The following is a 21,221-nucleotide window of genomic DNA, read 5'->3' as shown; positions in this document are numbered from 1 at the left end:
ACTTTTGCGTGGTCTCTTTTCCCCCCCTTGGCTTCTAACGTCTAATTCTGCTACTTTCTGGGTGGGTCACGAGGTCTCTCTGAGCCAGTTTCCTGCGCTGTACAGGGATGGGGTGACGGTGTAGGATGGAGGAGCACATCCGGATCCGAAAGCGTCGGGCTAAGCGGGTTAACGCAGAGCAGCGGGGAGCGGCTCTCCGGAATCCCGGTCCGCGGCCGCCCCCTACCTCCTGAGAGGGCGGCCCCAGGCACTGCGCCGCCCTGCTTCAACTTCGCGGTCCTCGGACCCACGTGAGTGGCTCCGCCCCACCTCGCTTCCGACCAATGGGCGAGTTTTATAAGGCGTAGGGTCCCGCCTTCCGGCCTCCTGACCAACAGGCGAGCTCCGTCTTGCTCGGAGTCCCGCCCCTCGTGGATGGGAGCAATAGGCGCCCTCAGTCCGGCGCAGGACCCGCCCTGCCGCACGCCGGGCTGCGGGCCGCAGGGCTCGTTCCGGGAGGCGGGCGCAGCGGAGGCCTTGGATTCGGATCTCGGGCGGAGGCCGCAGTATTAGGGCGGGCGGCGAGCGGGCGGCCGGGGCGGGACGTCCGGGCCGTGGCGGCAGCGGGCCGACGTCTGGGCCGCGGCACAGGGACGGAAGGGGCGGCCGGTCGAGTCGGGGGTTGTTTCGAAGGCGGCGGACCCGGGCGGCTCGGGCTCCTGAGGGGCGGCTCGGGCCCCTTCTGGCCCGGGCTGGTCCGCGGGGCCGCGGGAGCAGGGCGGGCTGCGCGCCGGTCCGGCCCTGCCCTGCGGCCCGCCGTCGGCGTTCTGGGCCTCCGGGCCGCGCGCCCGCCCGCCCAAGGGCTGCGGGTCCGGCCGCCATGTGTAGACCTTAAAGCGCTTATAGTCTCTGAAGCGCTTTGACATCTCGGAAGGGCTTTATATTGCAAACTCCATCCAAGCGCCGAGTAGTCCCGGAAGCTCGTTGACATCTCCGAAGTCGCGTTGTGCAAACTGAAGCGTTCGGTCATCGCGGAAACACGTTGTGGGCTTGGGAGCCGGACCGAAGCCTTTGGTAAATCTTGGCAGTGGCTTGACTTCTCCGAAGCGCTTTGGCATCTCCGAAACCTAGAGAACTGTGATGGGCAGTGGAAAGAAGGGGGAAAGGTCAGTAAGGCTGTTTCCTGACTCTGACTTTCGGGCTTGCCCCTGGCCCAGCGGGCCCGGGATGGCGGGAGTCGGAGGAGGGGCAGCCGGGAGGGGTGGTGTTGGAATCCCGGTCTCCTCTGTACCTTGCAGGTGCCCATGGCGTCGGAGCGGCGCAAGGTCAAGTACCACTGGAGCAGCACTACGGAAAGGGGTGCCCGCAAGCGCAGCTGCCTCGGGGAGACCGGTGATGTGGCCCCCTCCAGACGGTCGGCTCCGAGCTCTGCGTCGCGTTCCGGAGGGGCCCGAAGCCCCAAGCGCCTGAAAGCCCAGAAGGAAGACGATGTGGCCTGCCCACCCAAGTTGTCCTGGGACTCAGCCCACCGCAGAGATTCCTCCTCCTCCTCCTCCTCCTCCTCCTCCTCCCATTCCTCTGGCCCAGGTGTGGACGGGGCTGCCTCCAAAGGCTGCCTGATTCGGAGCACACGGGCTTTCCTTTCGTCAGGGGGCTCCCCTCCGCGCCCTGCCGACCCGTCTCCAGAAGAAATGGCTTCTCTAGAGGAGGAAACCTGTAGCCTTAAGGTAAGGTGGCCGCAACGTGGCTCGAGATGTTGGGGATGGGGATTTCGGTGGAGGGAGACTAAAAAAAAAGATCTTGTCCTTGAAGATCTCTGGGTTCTTCCCAGAGGTCTTCTTCGTGCAAACACTGAAGAGCAAGCAAGCAGTTGCCCAGGGAGGTGGCCTAAATTAGTTCCCTGGAGAGGTAGTTTTCCAACTTGGAGGCACTTGGAACTACTTGGAAAGCTTTAAAACACGTGGGCCTGCCTCCCACCCGCCCGCCGTGGTTTAATTGGGCTAGTGGTGGTGTGGTCTGTGCTTCCAGGTTCAAATGGTCCTCAGGTAATTGTAATGTGCTTCGAGGTTGGAGCAGCACTGCAGTGGAATGTTGGGTTGCCTGCTCCGGAGGCACATATGTATGTATGTTAGTTGTGTAAATTTAGGAATTGTGTCCTTGTACTTTGGGCCACTCTGAATCCGAACCAGGGGATAAGAATTTGGGTTTGGTATGGTTTTTCACTGAAGTTATGGTTTCCAGAATGTTGGAATTCTGGTTGGTGGGGCAAGGGTTGTTTTGCAGGTTTAAACATTTAGTTCCCCGAGGGGAACACACAGGTGGGATTTTGAGTATTTGCAAGGGGACTAAGGAGTGCTTCCTAGAGGAAGTTTACACCTACTCATTCATTTTATATTAACGTGTGTGTTTTTGAAAGGGGTAATAAAATTTTCCCAGCTTTTGTATGTGAGTGTGTGTGTGTGAAAGTTGAACATGAGTCTGTTTGAAATAGAAGCAAATACAGTTCAGTCTCTTGTTTGCTGTTTCCTCATTATAGTAGAGCGAGCACTAGCTAACATCACCAGCCATACTGTGTAAGCTTCATCCACTTACTCAATCAGGTTTTGAACAAATATTTATTGAGGGCTTAGTTTGTGTCAGGCAGTGTTCTAGTTGCTTGGGATGCTCCAGTAGCAAAAACAAAGATCACTGCCCCGTTAGAGATTGCATTATAGGTTTTGGAGCTCTGGGCTTTAAAAGGTGAGGAGGTCTGCATGTGGAAGAGTGGAGAAAAAGTCTTTTTTTTGGGGTGGGGGGAAGGTGGGCTGTCTCTAGAAAAGAGTTATTTTACAAAAGCAATAAAAACAAGGCCCCAAGAAAAGTGCGTTTGCCTTTAAGTCTGTTCAGTGGTTTTTTTTTTATGTGGAACTGAGCAATGAGGCTGTAGTATTTGGCTGTTTATCCTGGAGAACTCTTGTGCTAAGTGCTCCAAGCCAGGTGTTTTCAATATGGACCTCGCAGAACTTTATATGGTCATGTGGGTCTTTTACAAAATTTAATGATGAATTTAAAAGCTTTGTCTTTGGCATAAGAATACTGAATGTACGCCCTAGCCAGTGGCCAGTGGATATGGCATTGGCCACTGAAGGGTCCTTGTTTCGATTCGGATCAAGGGCATGTACTCAGTTGCAGGCTCCTGGGCCCTGGTCAGGGGCTTGTGGGAGGCAACCAATCGATGTGTCTCTCTTACATCGGTGTTTCCACTCCACCTCCCTCCCCCCCCCCCCGCCCGCCTCCCCCCTGCCTTCCAGTCTCTCTAAAAATCAATGGAAAAAATGTCCTCGGGTGAGGATAAAGAAAAAAAAAAAAGAATGCTAAATATGATTCATTGTAAATAAGGTGAACATGGGACTTTGTGCATACAATTTAATCTTGTCATTAATCCTTCTTGATGTAATTTCTGTGGATTTTGTACAACAAAATAGTATCAATTGATTAGCCCTGACCGGTGTGGCTCAGTGGTAGAACTGCACACCAAAGGGTCTTGTGTTCAATTCCCGGTCAAGGGCAGGTACCTGGGTTGCAGGTTTGATTTCCAGCCCTGGTCGGGGCTCTCGTGCAGGAGGCAACCAGTTGATGTGTCTCTCTCACATCGATGTTTCTCTCTCTCTTTTTCTCCCCCCCTCCCTTCCACTCTCTAAAAATCATTGAAAATAATATCCTCAGGTGAGGATTAACCAAAGAAAATATATCTATATGTATCTCAATGGATTAAATTTAACTTCTATGGCAATTACAGATAGAGTGAAGCCTGGTATTAGGAGGGGCAGAAAAGTTAACCTTGCTTATTAGTCTGAGGTATGCTGCATCTCTGGTGGCCTCTAATCCAGGTGGGTCTAATCCTAGTATGGACCCACCTTTCTCTCATTTAATCCTAAGGAGTTTTGTTTTGCCAAGATCAATTTAATGGTTAACCATGGAGTAATGAGTAGTCCAGGCCTGTCTAGAAGTCTGGGTTTACCAGTGCCTTGCTTTCGGTTAAGAAGCTTTTGAGGGTTATTGTGTGCCATACACTCTGTTGGGTCTTGGAGCCATGAAATGGCTTCTGAGGAGCACAGTCTGTTGGGAGGGTTGGAGGAGTCATGAGACTGTCTCAGGATGTGGTATGGTGGAGCAAAGAGCCTAGGATGGAGGCTGGAGATCGAGGTAGGGGGCAGATTGCTGCAGGGATTTATTAGCCAAGGGAATTTGTATTTTATTCTAAGCCATTAGTTTATACAGGACTCTATACAGAGGGAAGGCAGATTTGCATTTTGAAAGATCACTCATGTTGAGTGAGGTTAGAATATAAGGATGTTGATACAGTGAACCCTTAATTTTTCTGACCTTGACTTAATGGGCTTCGGATTTAAGGGACAAAAATGCCATAGCCAGTTTGGCTCAGTGGATAAAGCATTGGCCTGTGAACGGATGAGTCCTGGGTTCAATTCCAGCAAGGGCACATGCCCAGGTTGCCGGCTCGACCCCTAGTAGGGGGTGTGCAGGAGGCAGCTGATCAATGATTCTCTATCATCATTGATGTTTGTATCTCTCCCTCTCCCTTCCTCTCTGAAACCAATAAAAATATATTTAATTAAAAAATATTTCCAGTCTGTATGTGAAAATTAACACCCTGGTAATTTTAAAATACGTTTAACCAAGATTTGATTATAATTATATTAATAAGTTATTTTTTGTTATTAATTCAGTTATTTTGAACGAATTCTAGCAAATAAGCCATATGTTGGAAAAAACACTGTAGTAGTTGCACTGACATAAATATTACATATTTACAACTGTAGTCTACATATTTAAATCCAAGAGCCATTGCTTGCAAGCAGTGTCTGGTGAATGATTAGCACATGATCGCACTGCATTGCCCCGAGGTAATCGGTTCTGTTGTCTCTTGGTGTGACTTTCTGCAGGAGTTTTAACTCATGTTGGTGATATTTCGATGTGCACTAAACCACGCCCCAGTCATGTGCATTTGTTCACTCAAGGTGACTGGTGAGCGCACACATTTATTAGACCTATTCAGTATAAATTTAAAATGACAGTAATGCATAGAGAAACTTTTCTGTGAAATTTAACTTTTCATATATACTTAATTCTAATTACACAGAGGTATCTACATAAGTAAAAACTAATTTATCAAATTTTTAACATGCATTTGGAAAATTTTATTATATAATAGACTTTAACAGACATCCCCTTCCCCCTTGCTCGAATTAGTCCATTATATTGAGGTTTTACTGTATTATCAATCTTAATTGTCTATCTCTAGCACTGCTAAGGGCTCTCCCTAGAGTGAGTGAGTTTGTAAACAAGGTGTATAGTATTTCACTCATCTTGATGAATTACAAAATGCCTCTCCTACCTTCCCCCTCAATCTGTACCTCTTACCCCCTTTCTCTGCAGACCAAAATGCTGGTCTAGTAAGTACAAGCTAAGGGACACACACAAAAAACGGCATGTTCTTTTTTTTTTTTTTTTAATATATTTTTATTGATTTCAGAGAGGAAGGAAGAGGGAGAGAGATAGAAACATCCACAATGAGAGAGAATCATGGATCAGCTGCCTCCTGCAAGTCCCCCACTGGGGATCAAGTCCACAACCCAGGCATGTGCCCTTGACTGGAATCAAACCTGGGACCCTTCAGTTCCCAGGCTGATGCTCTATCCACTGAGCCAAACCGGCTAAGGCAAAAATGGCATGTTCTTATCTAGGTCCTTCCAAGGTCCCCTCCGCACTCTTCTATCCACACATCACCTGCTCTTCTGTTTGCTCTGTAACCTTTGAGGGATACACACTTAGCTTTGTGTGTGGTTATCTCTACCCCCCTTTCCATGGCCTCAACACAGAGATCTGTGTGCCAGGTCATAGAATATTCAGGGGGAAGATTGTTTTTAAAATATATTTTTTATTGATTTCAGAGAGGAAGGGAGGTGGGGAGAGATAGAAACATCAATGATGAGAGAGAATCATTGATCAGCTGTCTCCTGCACGCCCCACACTGGGGATCGAGCCCACAACCCAGGCATGTGCCCTGACCAGGAATTGAACTGTGACCTTCTGGTTCATAGGTCAATGCTCAACCACTGAGCCATGCCACCCCAGCAGGGGGAAGATGTTTGTCCTAGCCTGTTGTGGCTGCTATAACAAAATACCACAGACTGGGTAACTTATAAACAACAGAAATGTATTTCCTACAGTCCGGAGACTGGAAGTCTGAGATCAGAGTGCCAGCATGGTCAGATGATGGTTTTCTCCATGGTTGCAGACTTTTCATTTTGTCCTCACATGGCAGAAGGGGTCATGGGAGCTCTTTCAGGGCCTATTTTGTAAGAACATTAATTTTATTTAAAAAAATATTTTTATTCATTTCAGAGAGGAAGGGAGAGAGAGACCTGGTTCATAGGTACCTCTTTACATGCGACCCATTTCCTGGTTCATAGGTAGATGCTCAACCACTGAACCATGCCAGCTGGTCTAATCCCGTTTCTAAGGGCTCCACTTTCATGACTTAATCTTTTTCCAAAGGCTCTTCCACCTAGTACCATCATCTTGGGGTCAGATTTCAATATGAATTTTGGGGTGGGGGTAGAGACACATTCAGACCATAGCTAGACTGGGGCATTTTGGAATCAGAGAGTCCTGCTGGCCAGCCTCACATTGTTTGTTCCTTATCACCTCTAGGACAATTGTTTGAGAGGTTTTCTCAAATTCTAATGATAGCTGGTGATCTTTGTTTATAGAGAAAGTTAAATGTGTCTATTATGAACACCTTTACCTACCTTAATTTAGTCTTAATTTTGACACAAAATTTTATATTCAATAGGAAAGGAAGAGTGGAAGGGAAAATTTGAGCATTTATAATGTGATAGGCTTTGATCAAATATGATTCTCAATGTTTGCCCTATAGATTCATAATTCTCAGAGTCTTGTGAAGTAGTGTTATCTTTATATATTAGTTAACAAATAGTTACATATGATTAACAAATATGTGAGCACTTACTGTGTGAAGGCACTGGGAAAATGAGACTTAGGTTAAATAACTTAAGTAGGGCCAATACAGCTTGTATGCGGCAGAGCTGTGATATAATGCCAAATCAGGCTGGCTTAAAAGGCAGGGTTCTTTCCACTGCTGCCCTCTGGAGCACCTGCTCTGTCCTGGCCCAGCATTAGATGTGAGGGATGGAAAGATGAAGAGGGCAAGGTCCTTCCCCTGTGGTGCTCTTTGCAAGGTGACACAGCCCAGACACAAGAAACTGTTGTGGCCCTAGCTCATTTAGCTCAGTGGATAGAGCGTTGGCCTATGGACTGAAGGGTCCTGGGTTTGATTCCAGTCAAGTGCACATGCCCGGGTTGCAGGCTTGATCTCCAGTAGGGGGCGTGCAAGAGGCAGCCAATCAATGATTCTCATCATTGATGTTTCTATCTCTCCCTCTTCCTTCCTCTCTGAAATCAATAAAAATATATTAAAAGAGAAAGAAACCATTATGTACCTTGGATCTTGAATGCTAAAGCTTTCTTCACATGTGACCCATTTCCTGCATATTCCCTTAGCAGATGTCCAGTGCTTGGGTGGAAGTCTGTTTGAGAGGCTAGATGTGCAAAGAATAAGGCAATGGTAGACTGAAAAAAGCCTTCATCATAGTGCAGTGCATGGAGTGTTGTAACAGCAATATTTGAAGTACCAAGGGTCAAAGGAATGGGTGACAAATCACAGGGAAAGTTCTCGTAGAAGAGGTATCATTTTAGTTCTGGTGGACAAGGAGGAGGAAAGGATATTTCAGGCAACAGGAACAATGTGTGTCCAAAAAGTGTCAGGAAATACTGCTGGTCTGCAGTGTTTGGGGACATTACTGGTTCCTGTGGGTCCTCCTTCCCCTCTTCTCCAGCATCTTTCTTCATTCCCCAGGCAACTGGCTGTATGAAGAAAGGTGAGAAATGATGTGGCAAAGAAAGGTTGGGGGGCAGCCTGGGAAGGGGTTCCAATGTCATGCTCAGGAGTTGGGGATGCATTCTGTAGGCAAATGCAGAGCCATTGAAGGGTGTTATGCAGAGGTGTGACGTTGAACTTGAAAAGATGGGAGGGAGTAGGCAGGAAGCTTGTTAGAAACTCTTGAAAATGTTCAGGCTGGGCACTCTCCATCTCGAGCACAGCTGAGCCTTTCCTGTGTCTACCCCCCCCCCCCCGCCCCTACTTACCTTTACTCTTTTCTCTCCTAAGCTCCAAAGGCCCTTTCTTTTGCCTCTAGAAGTAACTTGTTTCCTGAGCCCCTATTTTTCTCTATAGGTCACTTCTACTTCTGTGACTTTATAAATAAAATAAAGGAAAATACGATTTGAGAGAGAGGGAAAAACATCAGTCATTTGCCTCTTGTACGTTACGCACCCCAACCAAGGATTGAACCCACAGCCTTTTGCCTTTTGGTGTATGGGATGACGCTTCAACCAACTGAGCCACCCCGCCAGGGCTAAATCTCTCCTTTTCAAAGCCAGTTGGTTTGTCTCTGCTCTAGTACTTTCTGTCTAATCTTGACCTTTCTAGCCTCCTATCCACTGTTGAAACTCTTCCTCAGTGATCTTAGGTCCTCATGGCCTTTGACATCTCAGCCTTTGATACTGCTTCTCAACTTTCATATTTTCCCTATTCTCCCTTGGTTTCCAGGGTGTTAGAGGGAACTTGAATTTGAATCCTGCTTCTGCCACTTAAAATTCATGTGACACTGCCCCTCTCTGTAAGGAGGGGCAACAGCTGGGGCAGCTCTGTAAATTTTAAGTATATGAAAATATAAGGTATGTTTTTATATCCCTTACTTTTTTTATTCCCACAAGTACAATACTGATCTTCTCTACCATGGTTTGCAAAAGGTGGTCCATATGCTGAATGTGGCCTGCTAGGTCCTCACAAATTTTAAAATTTTGGGAAGTTCACATTAAAAATATAGCCCTGACCATTTTGGCTCAGTGGATAGAGCATTGGCCTGTGGACTGAAGGGTCCCAAGTTCGATTCCAGTCAAGGGCACACACACACAAAATAATAATAATAAAATATATATATATATATATATATATATATATATATATATATATATATATATATGTATGTATATATATGCCTCTAGCCCCAGTGTGGCTTAGTTGGTTGGGCATGGTCCCATGTACCAAAAGGTTGCTGGTTTGATTCCCGGTCAGGGAATGTGCCTTTTTGAGAACTCTTTCCCTTTCCCTTCCTCTCTCCCTAAAAACCAATAAAAAATCTTAAACACACACACACACACACCTCTAGTTCAAACCTCTGCCTTGAACTCAAGACCTAAGTGACCTCCTTCCCTTCCCCCACTTTCTACTCCCTTTCCTGTTTAATTTTTCTCTTGGAACTTTTCACTCTCTAATGTATACTGTTTTCCTTTCCCTCACCAACTAGAATATAAACTCCAAGAAGCTGGCATTTTTGGGTATGTTTTATTGAAGGCTAAACCTCAGATCAGAACAGTGCCTACTGGCACATAGTAAGTGCTCAACAGATACTTGTTGACTGGATGAAAAATACATTAAATTTGAAATTTCTTGTTTTACTTGAAAAACCAGAATCTATAACTTTGGGTTTGTACTCCCAACTGGCGCAGGTGGCTTGAGGTGAGGAGCTGTAGCCATTCAGAAGGTACAGGGGCTCCTCAGTTTGCTGTAGACCACGTCTTCCTATGTTGTTTTACACCTGGCCTGGGGGAACAAGAAAAGGGCAATTGTTCCTACAGGCAGAGGTGGGGCAATCAAAGATGGGCTGTGGGGCCTTAAAGCATAAAATGAGACTGAGGCAAGGGTATGGCAAGCAGAGGAAATAAGATGTGCCAGTGACATGATGACAAGGGCATGATGGACGCAGGATGGCAAGTGATTGGTGGCAGTCACAGAAGCGGGTAGTGGAGAAGTGGGCTGTGAAGTATAGCTGTGTCCTGTAGGCAGGCCCAGGCAACCTTCAAATTTATTTTTAATATTAGTAGATTTTCCTAAATAAGAAAGGGTATAAATAAAACAAAAATAGCCCATAATCTCCTTTCCCAAATAATCCTTGTAGACATTTAAAAAAAAAAAAAGTCTGACATGTTAGAAAATTCAGATTCAAAATGAAAGTAAAAGTCACCTTTCCTGTCCATCGTCCCAAAGTTAATAGCTGCCAACAATTTAAGTACTTTGAGGGAAAAAAAATCTTATGCCTCTACTAATACTTAGATTTATATATAGGGTGTCCCAAAAATGTATACACATAACAGCTGATAGCTCAATTGATGTTTCTTTCTTTTCAGATTTAATCCATTGGAGTGAATTATTCAAAGTGTGAATACATTTTTTGGGACACCCTGTATTTCCAAAGGTTTAATGATTTTCTTTTAAACAAAGATATGTGCTTCTTGGGGAAAATTTAAATAATATAAGAAGCATATAAAGTAAGAGCTAAAGCCCCTTTTTCCTCTTTCCCCTTAATCCTCAAAGATAGCCATTAGAAGAAACAGGTGGTCTTTCAGACTTTGTTTGCAAATATATACATATAAGGCATTTTTGTCTGTTCAAATGTGAATTTATACATTGTGCTTGTTACTTAATTACTGTATAGCATGTACATCAGAGTTCCCTCATTCTTTTTAAAAGTTGTATTTGTTTACTTCAATCAATCCCTATTGATGGACATCTCTTGAATCAATATTGACATCTCTTTAATCAATCCCTATTGATGGATATCTCTTTTCCTCAGTAGAGGAAAAGGATTAGCAAGTTTAGTGTGGAGTTTCTTACTAATTGTTTGAGAGGAATTTAATGCAAGTGAATTGATAGTGCAAGTTGTGGGGGCTGTAGACTGCCTTTGGATAATAGTAAGTCCAGGTCACAAGTGGGCTGTTTGGAGTGCACTGCTTTGGGGATGGTTCTTGGAAGATTTATGGAGCATTCTTACACCAGGCTGGGATTAGACTAGATATGAGTTTCACAGCAAATTAATATTGTGAGCAAGTAATTTAGCTTATTTCCTGTGGACTCTGGAATGGCTGCATGTGGAGAGGAAGAGAAGAAAGGGGCTGAGACTTTACTTGCATCTCTGAGGAGATTGGGGTGAGGGGCTAGGTCTCTTGATTGACCCTGAAACTAAGGTACCTTTCAAAACCAAGGTTTTGATTTGGGGGAAGGAGAGAACTTCAAGGAGGCTGGGGGTATAGTGGAAAGCATACTGCCTTCAGGAGTCAGAAGATTGGTGTTCACTCTTCACAGGGCCCATGGGTTCCTTCACTCTTCGCTGTGGGATTGGGTTATCTGGTTTCTGGGGACCTTTCCAGTACAAAAATGTTAAACTTTTGTTTTGCCTGGGTGTGTTCTGAAGTATGTGGTAGTCCTTGCTCTTAAGGAGCTAGTGTTAGTAGACTGTTCTCTCAGCTCATTCCTTCCTACTGTAGTATGAGGATGCTATCTGATAAGTGTGAGAAAGTGAACATTAAGAAATAGCAGCACACTGGTGTGACTCGGTTGGAGTGTCAGCCTGTGCACCAAAAGGTGGCAGGTTCAATTCCCGGTCAGGGCACGTACCCGGGTTGCGGGTTTGATCCCTGGTTGGAGTGTGTGTGGGAGACAACCAATCGATATTTCACACTCACATTAATTTCCCTCCATTCCCCCTCCCCTTTCCCCTTCCCCTCCCATTAATATAAAAGCATGTCTTCTCCCTCTTCCCCTCCCCTTCCCATCAATATAAAAGCATGTCCTTGAGTGAGGATTAAAAAGAGAAAAAAGAAAAAGGAAATAGCGGCAGTTCAGTCCCTTTTACAGTGGGTGGGATGGAAACGATCACTCGAAGAGAATCTTTGTCTTGGCCACTATCACGTTCCCTTTGATTGGTGGAGTGCCACTGGTGTTTAATTTGCCAAGTGCTTCATGTATGAACCGATCTTTTCATGATCTGTGTTTTCTTCCAGGTTAATTCCAAAGATAGTTCTCGTAATTCCACGAATTCTGAGTTTGCAGCTGAAGCAGAGGGTCAAAATGATAAAATTGAGGAACCAAGCAAGGTTCAGAAAAAGAAGAGGGATAGACTTCGAGACCAAGGCTCTACAATGATCTACCTGAAGGCTATCCAGGGCATCCTGGGAAAGTCGATGCCAAAAAGGAAGGGCGAGACTGCCACTAGGGCAAAACCAAACACAGCAGATCGTCCCAACCGTGAAGAAGGACCAGCCAGGAGTGTCACTGTGTCTACTCCTCAGAAAGAGAAGGAGGCAACCCCAGAGGTCAGAGTGAAAGAGGAAAAAAAGGCTGTGCTGGAGAGAAGCAGCTTCTGTGACAGGAGGGTGGTGATAGACCCTCAGGAGAAACCCAGCGAGGAGCCAGTTGGTGACCGAAGGACAATTATTGACAAGCGCTCTCCACCCCTAGAATTTTTGGATGACTCTGACTCTCATTCAGAAAGCCAAAAGGTGAGTCTTGCTCATGCCGAGCATGGGGATTTTTAGTTCTCTTGATTAAATGCAGTATTTGTTCTTTCTGGTTTGAGCCTAAGTGTTATTCATTAAAGCAGTGCTTTACTTACTCAGGATTCCAGGCAACAAATTGATGGTTCTCTTCTAAAATACCTTTCAGAGTTATTAAGAAATCTCAGATTGGTGCTATCTTTTTAAAAAAATTTATATGTTTGTTAGGATATGGATTTGCCAGCTGTACAAAAACCAAAATAACAGTGGCTTACATTAAATAGAAGTTTGGCTTGAGGAGGATGACTCCATTGTGTCAGGGACCCTGGTACCTTCTGTCTTGATGCTCTGCTGCTCCTCAGCAGTTTCCTTCCTGTGGTCTGAGATGACTGCTCTGACAGGACTCAGTACATTACGTTGATCAGTCCAGCCAATAGGAAGAATAGAAGAAGAAAGTACACTCCCTCCCTTTTAAGAGCTTGGCTCAGAAGTTGTCTGCATAGTGTCTGCTCATATCTATTGACAAAAATCTAGAAACCTGGCCAACACCTAACTGCAAGAGAGTCTGGAAAATTAACTTCCATTTGGGCAGACTTACACCCAGATAAACTTTTACTGCTATTAAGAAGGAGAGAGTGAGCCGTGGCTGGGTGGCTCAGTTAGTTGGAGCGTTGTCCTGTACTCCAAAAGGTTTTGGGTTCACTTCCCGGTCAGGGCATATTCTTCAGTTGCAGGTTTGATCCTTAGGTTGCGGGTTTGATTCTTAGGTTGGGGTATGTATGGGAGGCAACCCATCGATATTCTTCTCACATTGATGTTTCTCTCCTGCTCTAAAAATCAATAAAAACATATCCTCAGGTGAGGATTTAAAAAAAAAAGAAAGCCCTGGCTGTTGTGGCTTGGTTGGTTGGAGTATGGTCCCATGCTTTGGAAGGTCATGGGTTCGATTCCTTGTCAGGGCACATACCTAGGTTGTAGATTCGATCCTCAGTCAGGCATTGAAGTTTCTCTCTCCCGCTTCCTCCCTCTCTAAAAATAATTAAAAAAAAAAAAAAGCTGTGGTTTTCAAAAGCCCTCTAGAGATTCTGATGTGAAGCTAAGTTCAGGAACCATTGTACACAACATTTATCCTGCAAACTAATTCAACAAATATTTATGAACACTCACTATACACAAGACACTGTTCTAGCTGTTTGGAAGACATCAGTGAAGAAAATTAAAATATCTAACCTTGTGGAACTTAGGTTCTAGCAAACTTGATTTAATGCAGTGTATAGTTGTTCTGGTCACTATGGCACCTAGTAATGTAAAATAACCATTTTATTTTGCTCTCAATTTTGTGAGTCAGGAATTCAGAAAAGTCCAGACTGGGCATATCTTGCTTTTGGGGTCGGGAGGGGATCTGTTATGTGGTTTCATTCATATATTGGGACGGCTGCAGTCTGAAAGCTCAACAAGACTTGACATCCAAAATGTTCACACACACACACACACACCCACACCCACACACCAAAAAAAAAAAAATCACTCACACATTGGGCAGTTGATGCTGGTACCTATGTATGACCTCTCTAGCAGTGGTCTTGGGCAGTATGGTTTCTTTTTTTTTTTTTTTAAATATATTTTATTGATTTTTTACAGAGAGGAAGGAAGAGGGATAGAGAGCTAGAAACATCGATGAGAGAGAAACATCGACCAGCTGCCTCCTGCACCCCCCCCACTGGGGATGTGCCCGCAACCAAGGTACATGCCCTTGACCAGAATCGAACCTGGGACCTTTCAGTCCGCAGACCGATGCTCTATCCACTGAGCCAAACCGGTTTTGGCGAGTATGATTTCTTATATGGTGATTGGCTTCCCCCAGAGGAGCAAGCTGAAAGAACCATGGGAAGCTATAGCTTGACCTACCCTTGGAAATTACTCAGTCTCACTACTGCACTCCATTGGTTACAAGTAAGTCAGTAAGTAGGTTGGACCAGTTTCAAGGACAGACTACCCTCTTTCATTGGGGAGTAGTGTCAGAATTTGCAGACACATCTTAAAACTGCCACAACTGAAATCCTGACCAGGTAGCTCAGTTGGTTAGAGCATCGTCCTGATATGCCAAGGTTTCAGGTTTGATCTTTAGTCAGGGCACATACAAGAATCAACCAATAAATGCATAAATAAGTGGAACAACAAGTTGATTTTTTTTTCTCTCTCCCTTTCTCTCTCTCAAATCAATTAAAAAATGTTAAAAACAAACACAAAAATGGCCCTGGCTGGTGTGGCTCAGTTAGTTGGAGCGTTGTCCCATAGGCCAAAAGGTGGTAGGTTCAATTCCTGGTCAGGGCACATACCCAGATTGCGGGTTCAACTGTGTGGTTTTGCATTTTGAATGTATTAGAAACGTGTTGTTAGAGATGAGATTTCTGGCACTGCTTTTTTCTAATATCCCCAATACACAGAGCAGTTTTTCTTAAGAGGGATCATTCAGAGAGAGAGGGCTGATATAGCATCCCTTTAGGGATGGCATTATGAGTTTATCCCTGATTTGACTGTTCATAGCTATAACCTGGCTCACTTTCTGGAAATAATAAGGACCTTAGATGACAGGTGAGTTAAATGAGCCCATGTAAAGCTTTCACCATGGCCAAAAAACAAGCCAGAGCTTATGTTCTGTAGATGACAGAGTATGGGAGGCTGTCTTCATGCAGGAAGGCTAACCCTTTGTTGCTTCTTTTCTGCAGCCTAAAGAAAGGGAGGTGGTGATAGAGCAGACCTCCTCAGGAAGTGACTGGTCCGACGTGGACGAGGTCTCCACAGTCAGATTCTCTCAGGAGGAGCCCATCTCACTGAAACTCTCAGCGGTTCCAGAGCCTTCTGCCTTCCCCACTGACTATGTCATGTACCCGGCTCACTTGTACAGTAGTCCTTGGTGTGATTTTGCCAGCTATTGGGCCAACAGTCGCAAGCCTTCTAGCTACCCCTCCATGGGCAGCAGCAGCAGTGACACATTGCAGGCTGGGAAGAACAGCCGGGGCCTCCTGAGTGATTATTCCCCCAACTCTACAGTGAGCTCTCAGAACACCTCTAGAGATTTGGAGGCGACAGAGGAAGGCAGATCCCAGAATTCTCGCTCATATCATTTCTCCAGAAGCTTACAAGAGAAGGTGAAGGAGAAAAGAACATTCCAGGAGGAGACGCCACCCCGTTCTTATGAAGGACATGCATCTAGCTCTCTGCCAAGGAGCCATCTAGAGCCAAACCTAGAGGAGGGTTTCATTGATACCCATTGTCACTTGGACATGCTCTATTCCAAGTTGTCTTTCAAAGGGACCTTTAGCAAGTTCAGGAAAATTTATAGCACCTCCTTCCCTAAGGAATTTCAGGGCTGCATCTCTGACTTCTGTGATCCCAGGACACTGACAGATTCCCTATGGGAGGATTTGTTGAAAGAGGATCTGGTTTGGGGGGCCTTTGGCTGTCACCCTCATTTTGCTCGTTACTACAGTGAGAGTCAAGAAAGAAATCTTTTGCAAGCTTTAAGGCATCCCAAGGCCGTGGCATTTGGGGAAATGGGCTTGGATTACTCATATAAATGCACCACACCTGTCCCTGAACAGCACAAGGTAATGGGGTTCTCTTTAGTTTGCTTATGATTTTGTGTTTTTTTTTGTTTTGTTTTTTTTTTACGTTCTTAGTCATGAGCCTGGCTTCTGGCTGAATGGCGCTCCCCCTGGTAGGCATTGCGCGTCATAGCGACCGGTCGTTCTGCTGTTTGGTCGATTTGCATATTAGCCTTTTATTATATAGGATTGTATAGCTGATGTTTATTGAATGCCTACTGTGTGCCAGGAAATGTGCTAAGTATTTCATAGTAACTTTTCCTTTTATTAAATCATCGTGGTATCAGATCTGCATATAGAGCTATCTAGGGCATGCTGACTGAACTTGAAGTTATAGCATAGGTGATAAATAGAATCTTGCAAGTATCATTTGGCTTGGTGAAATTGGATTCAAGACTGGAAAATGGCAATTCAAGGAAGTAAATTGTTGGCAGGGGTAGGGCTGAACTGTGTGTAGAAGAGAGGAAGATAAGGTATTTCTGTACAGCTCTACGGGAAGAGGATGCCATGTTCTTGATGTAAATCTAAACTTGGGCACCAAAATTAGAAGTGTATTAGTTGAATGTTGGCATTGAGTTGCATTTGCCTATAAGCAGAGTAGTTGGTAAGTTCTTGGTGTGTCCTGCTGAATATTTTATCTGTGAAGGGAAGAAGAAAAGCTTATGGAAGGACTGTATCTAGCCAAATGAGAGGATGCTAGCTAGTCTGGTTCCTTTACCTAATATGCTCTAGAAAGATTGGAAAGTAGAGGAAAGCAAAAGAATGGGGGTCGGGGGGACACAGAGTTGGTGACAGTGGAGTTGCCCATTGGACTAGGTGTTCTGGAGGTAACAGACTTCTGAAGTGTCTCTAACCTGCATGTATTGTCACTTTGTTTTCTCCCAGGTATTTGAGAGACAGCTGCGGCTGGCCGTGTCTCTAAAGAAGCCCTTGGTGATTCACTGCCGAGAAGCTGATGAAGATCTGCTGAGCATCATGAAAAAATTTGTGCCCTCAGACTACAAGATCCATAGGTTAGGCGGGAGCTTCAGTGGGCAAATGAAATGAATGCTTCCTTTGTCTAGGCTGTTAGTTGGAAAAACGAAAACTCAGTAGGAGAGCATGGATATTATTATGTTTTTATGTAGTATCTTTAGTAAATATTAGGTTGAACCATATGACATTTCTGTTATTTAACCATTTTTTACTTACAAAACTGCAACTTCATATGGTTTGAGCTAATACCCTAAATCATCAATGAGCAAGAAGGGGGCTTTTGTGACCTCTGTCCCGGTGGCAGGTGAGAATGGAGTCTCAGTTTTCAGAAATGAGGGCTATTGATTTTGGGAAAGACTGCTGTAGAGTCCAGTGATTTAGCACACAGAAGATTCCCGGGCACCTGAAAAAAAATTTTCTTTCCTTTTTTGAATTTGAAAGCTCATTGAAGTGCAGGATGTGAATAGTATCTAGAGGTTCTTAAGTTCACTTTGACATACTCTCTGATCTCTTACTGAGTACCTGTCCTTGCTGTTAGTTCAGCTGTGGGAGACAGGTGAGTCAGCTGGTTACTTCTCTATTGTAGAGAGAGTGGGCATATGGTACTGTGAGAGCCAGAGCAGGGGCCATTAGCTAAGCCTGGCTCTAAAGGGATCAGGAGGCAATGCCTGGGCTGGTTTTATCAAGATGGGTGTGATGAGTTAACTGAAAAAAGCAGGGAGTCTAGAATCCAAACCAGGTCTTGACAGGTGGTAGAAATAGGTGGGCCTGTCAGGCCTCTAAGCTGCTGCCTTTTGGGGTCTAAGCAGAGAGTGAAGCCTCTGACTGGTGGCACACATCAGAGATGAAGCACAGTCACTCGGCCCTTCTGGTTGGTTGGTTGGTTTTTCATTGCTTCATTTTGGGATGACTATAAAGGAATTCCAAAGATTGGTCGTAGGTTAAAGGAGGCTAGGATGGTCCAACAAGATGTTGTGGCTGGAGGAAGGCCTGAATTTCCAGATTGATGTGTGTGTGTGTGTGTGTGTGTGTGTGTGTATCTCCTATCTAATAAAAGAGCAATATGCAAATTAACCATTACCCACCATACCCTCAAGCCACGCCTACCACCCATTTAACCCAACCAAGATGGCTGTGGCCATGGAGCGAGCAGGAGGCTTGGGTTTCCCCGGCAATGAAGGAAGCCAAGCTTTCCGCACACCCTGGCCAGCCCGGGCCTCCACTCAAGGCTACAAAGTTTCAATTATAGAAGATAAATAAATCCCAACAAAAATGGAGGCAGCCACGGAGCTGGAGAGAGCAAGAGGCTTGAGTTGCCCCCGGTGATGGAGGAAGCCAAGCTTCCGCAGCCCTGGCCTGCCTTGGCTACAAAGTTTCAATTATAGAAGATAGATAAATCCCAACAAAAATGGCTGCAGCCACAGAGTGATCAGTAGGCTTGGCTCTGCTCAAGGCTACAAAGTTTCAATTATAGAAGATAAATAAATCCCAGATACCAGGGCCTCTGCTTGGGTCGCCGGGGGGTGTGGCCGGCCTGCAAACCACCACAGGCTCCACGCCCCAAGGGAACCCCCACCCTGATCTGGGACACCCTTCAGGGCAAACCAGCTGGCCCCCACCCATGCACCAGGCCTCTAGCCTATCTAATAAAAGAGTAATATGCAAATTGACCATCACTCCAACACACAAGATGGCTGCCCCGTGTGGACACAAGATGGCTGCCACAAGATGTCCAGCAGGGGAGGGTGGTTGGGAGGGATCAGGCCTGCAGGGGAGGCAGTTGTGGGCGATCAGGCCAGCAGGGGAGGGCAGTTGGGAGGGACCAGGCCTGCAAGGGAGGGCAGTTGGGGGCGATCAAGCCTGCAGGGGAGGGCAGTTAGGGGTGACCAGGCCTGCAGGGGAGGGCAGTTAGAGGTGACCAGGCCTGCAGGGGAGCAGTTAGGCATCAATCAGGCTGGCAGAGGAGTGGTTAGGGGGTGATCAGTCTGTTAGGCAGAAGTGGTTAGGGGCAATCAGGAAGGCAGGCAGGTGAGCAGTTGGAAGTCAGCAGTCCTGGATTGTGAGAGGGATGTCCGACTGCCCGTTTAGGCCCAATCCTACTGGGATCGGGCCTAAATGGGCAGTCAGACATCCCTCAAGGGGTCCCAGATTGGAAAGTGTGCAGGCTGGGCTGAGGTTCCCCTCCCCCCCGTGCACGAATTTCGTGCACCGGGCACACACACAGACACTCACACACATACATATATACATATATATTATACTAGAGGCCTGGTACTCGAAATTCAGCCTGGCCTGCGCCCTCTCACAGTCCGGGAGCCCTTGGGGGATGTGTCTGTGGGGAGCGGGCCTAAGCTGTCAGTCGAACATCCTTAGCGCTGCTGTGGAGGTGGGAGAGGCTCCCGCCACCACTGCTATGCTCGCCAGCCGTGAGCCCAGCTTCTGGCTGAGCGGCACTCCCCCTGTGGGAGTGCAGTGACCACCAGGGGGCAGCTCCTGTGTTGAGCGTCTGCCCCCTGGTGGTCAGTGCACGTCATAGTACCTGTCGTTCTGCTGTTCGGTTGATTTGCATATTAGCCTTTTATTATATAGGCTAGGATTATATTATATTATGAACATGGAACATGAACAGCCTTCAAATTAAGAGAAGAAAATTTATTCATAGTCCCACTCCCTGATACATTTTTTTTTCCTTTGAGTTCATTTGACTGCATGGACATAATTTTTACCTACTGTAGTTGTAATATTAAAGGGACCACAGTTTTAAATTCTGCTTCTCTTTTTGTGTCATAAGCATACCCTGTCCCTGTATTGTTGCTGTATATTCCTGGTAATAATTTCAAGTGGCTGTATAGTATTCTGTGGTGTAATGGGTTGATGGATGAGCATTGCTCACCAGGAGTCATCTTGGGTCTTACTGTGTTGGAACCAGCTCTTGTCTGTGTTTACTGTGGAGTCCTTCCTTTGGATGCAATCTTTCCATTTCTGGATATTTATCCACAGAAAATAATTTAAAAGGTGTTACATGTCTAGAGGGAGTTGGGGGCTGCTGCCCAGGGGATTGTGAGAGAGTGCTGATCTGGACTTCTCCTCTCAGGCATTGCTTCACTGGCAGCTACCCGGTCATTGAGCCCCTGTTGAAGCACTTCCCGAACATGTCTGTGGGCTTCACGGCAGTCCTGACGTACTCTTCTGCCTGGGAGGCCCGGGAAGCTCTGAAACAGATCCCGCTGGAGAGAATCATCGTGGAAACTGATGCCCCCTACTTCCTGCCTCGACAGGTAGGGGTGTCTCCAGGCTGAGTTGAGGCACTGAGGAGCGGGTGGGGAGGTGGGTGGTCACCCTTACAAGGTTGGCAGGGCCAGAGCCCCAGTGATATCCAGGTCCCACCCTGGGCTGTATAGATGTCTCCTTGTATTACTCTGCAGAACCAAAAGTCTAGGGGGCTGAGAAGCTGAAGGGTAACCACTCTCTTCCAGGCAGTGCAAAGCCCTACCCTGTAGAGGGTAGTCCAAGGAAGCGTGGGACCCTGCTCACCCAGAGCCCCCCATGACTAGGACTCTCCCTGCACCTGCAGGTAAAGGGGTCTCTACAGGGCAGCCCCAAAGAGGTCCTTACTGGGGAAGGGCCGGGGAGGGAGCTCTGTGTAATGACTGTGCGTAGACGGCTCAGCGATGTTCTGGATGCTTGATATCTTCCAGGTTCCCAAAAGCCTTTGCCAGTATGCCCACCCAGGCCTGGCCTTGCATACAGTTCGAGAGATTGCCAGGGTCAAAGATCAGCCGCTGTCCCGCACCTTGGCTACCTTGCGTGAGAACACCAGTCGCCTCTACAATCTTTAAGCAGAGAGGGTGCAGGAGTCTTCTATAAAAGGTCATAAAATTTACATTTATGTTTTTAAAAATTGGGACAAAAGCTTCTTTTGCTGCATTTTATTAATGTAGAGAGTAGCCTGATTTGTCTTGAGTGAACTTGGTTTGAAACTTTCCTTTTCTCTTCTCTACCCTCCAGGACAACCAGTGACCTAACAGCATAGGCTGGGTTTCATCTCTGCCTGGGTCCAGGACAAGGGTGTGTTTAGAGAGCCCATTGGAATGGAGAAAACCAAGATAGGAAACAGGATGTTTTCCTTGAAACTTCATCATAAGGCTTTTTTGATCCTGGCTATGGGTAGGGTGGGGGGCG

The 21,221-nt window shown here is 46.1% G+C and overlaps 1 protein-coding gene across 4 annotated transcripts; it reads left to right on the top strand.

The window, feature by feature from the left end:
• Positions 1-495: 495 nt before the first annotated feature.
• On the top strand, positions 496-21,203 carry TATDN2 (TatD DNase domain containing 2). Of its 4 annotated transcripts, none has more exons than XR_013814807.1 (9): positions 496-1,145; positions 1,278-1,706; positions 11,965-12,462; positions 14,098-14,199; positions 15,186-16,067; positions 16,950-17,077; positions 20,134-20,317; positions 20,516-20,613; positions 20,738-20,869. XR_013814807.1 is itself a non-coding variant. In XM_079794490.1 (9 exons), the coding sequence occupies exons 2-8, from the start codon at positions 1,284-1,286 to the stop codon at positions 20,876-20,878; spliced, it is 2,358 nt and encodes a 785-aa protein (XP_079650616.1). In that variant the 5' UTR covers positions 497-1,053; positions 1,278-1,283; the 3' UTR covers positions 20,879-20,909; positions 21,048-21,203. The 4 variants fall into 4 exon arrangements, 3 of the variants coding, with proteins under 3 accessions (XP_079650616.1, XP_079650615.1, XP_079650617.1); XM_079794490.1 differs by lacking the exon at positions 20,516-20,613 and adding an exon at positions 21,048-21,203 and having other exon boundaries at positions 497-1,053; positions 20,738-20,909; XM_079794489.1 differs by lacking the exon at positions 20,516-20,613 and adding an exon at positions 21,048-21,203 and having other exon boundaries at positions 497-1,145; positions 20,738-20,909.
• The last annotated feature ends 18 nt before the right edge of the window (positions 21,204-21,221 follow it).

Source organism: Cnephaeus nilssonii (genome assembly GCF_951640355.1).
Source record: "Cnephaeus nilssonii genome assembly, chromosome: 17".
Lineage (NCBI taxonomy): Eukaryota > Metazoa > Chordata > Mammalia > Chiroptera > Vespertilionidae > Cnephaeus > Cnephaeus nilssonii.
Note: the sequence above shows the minus strand (reverse complement) of the source record. Positions and strands in the feature narration are given on the sequence as shown.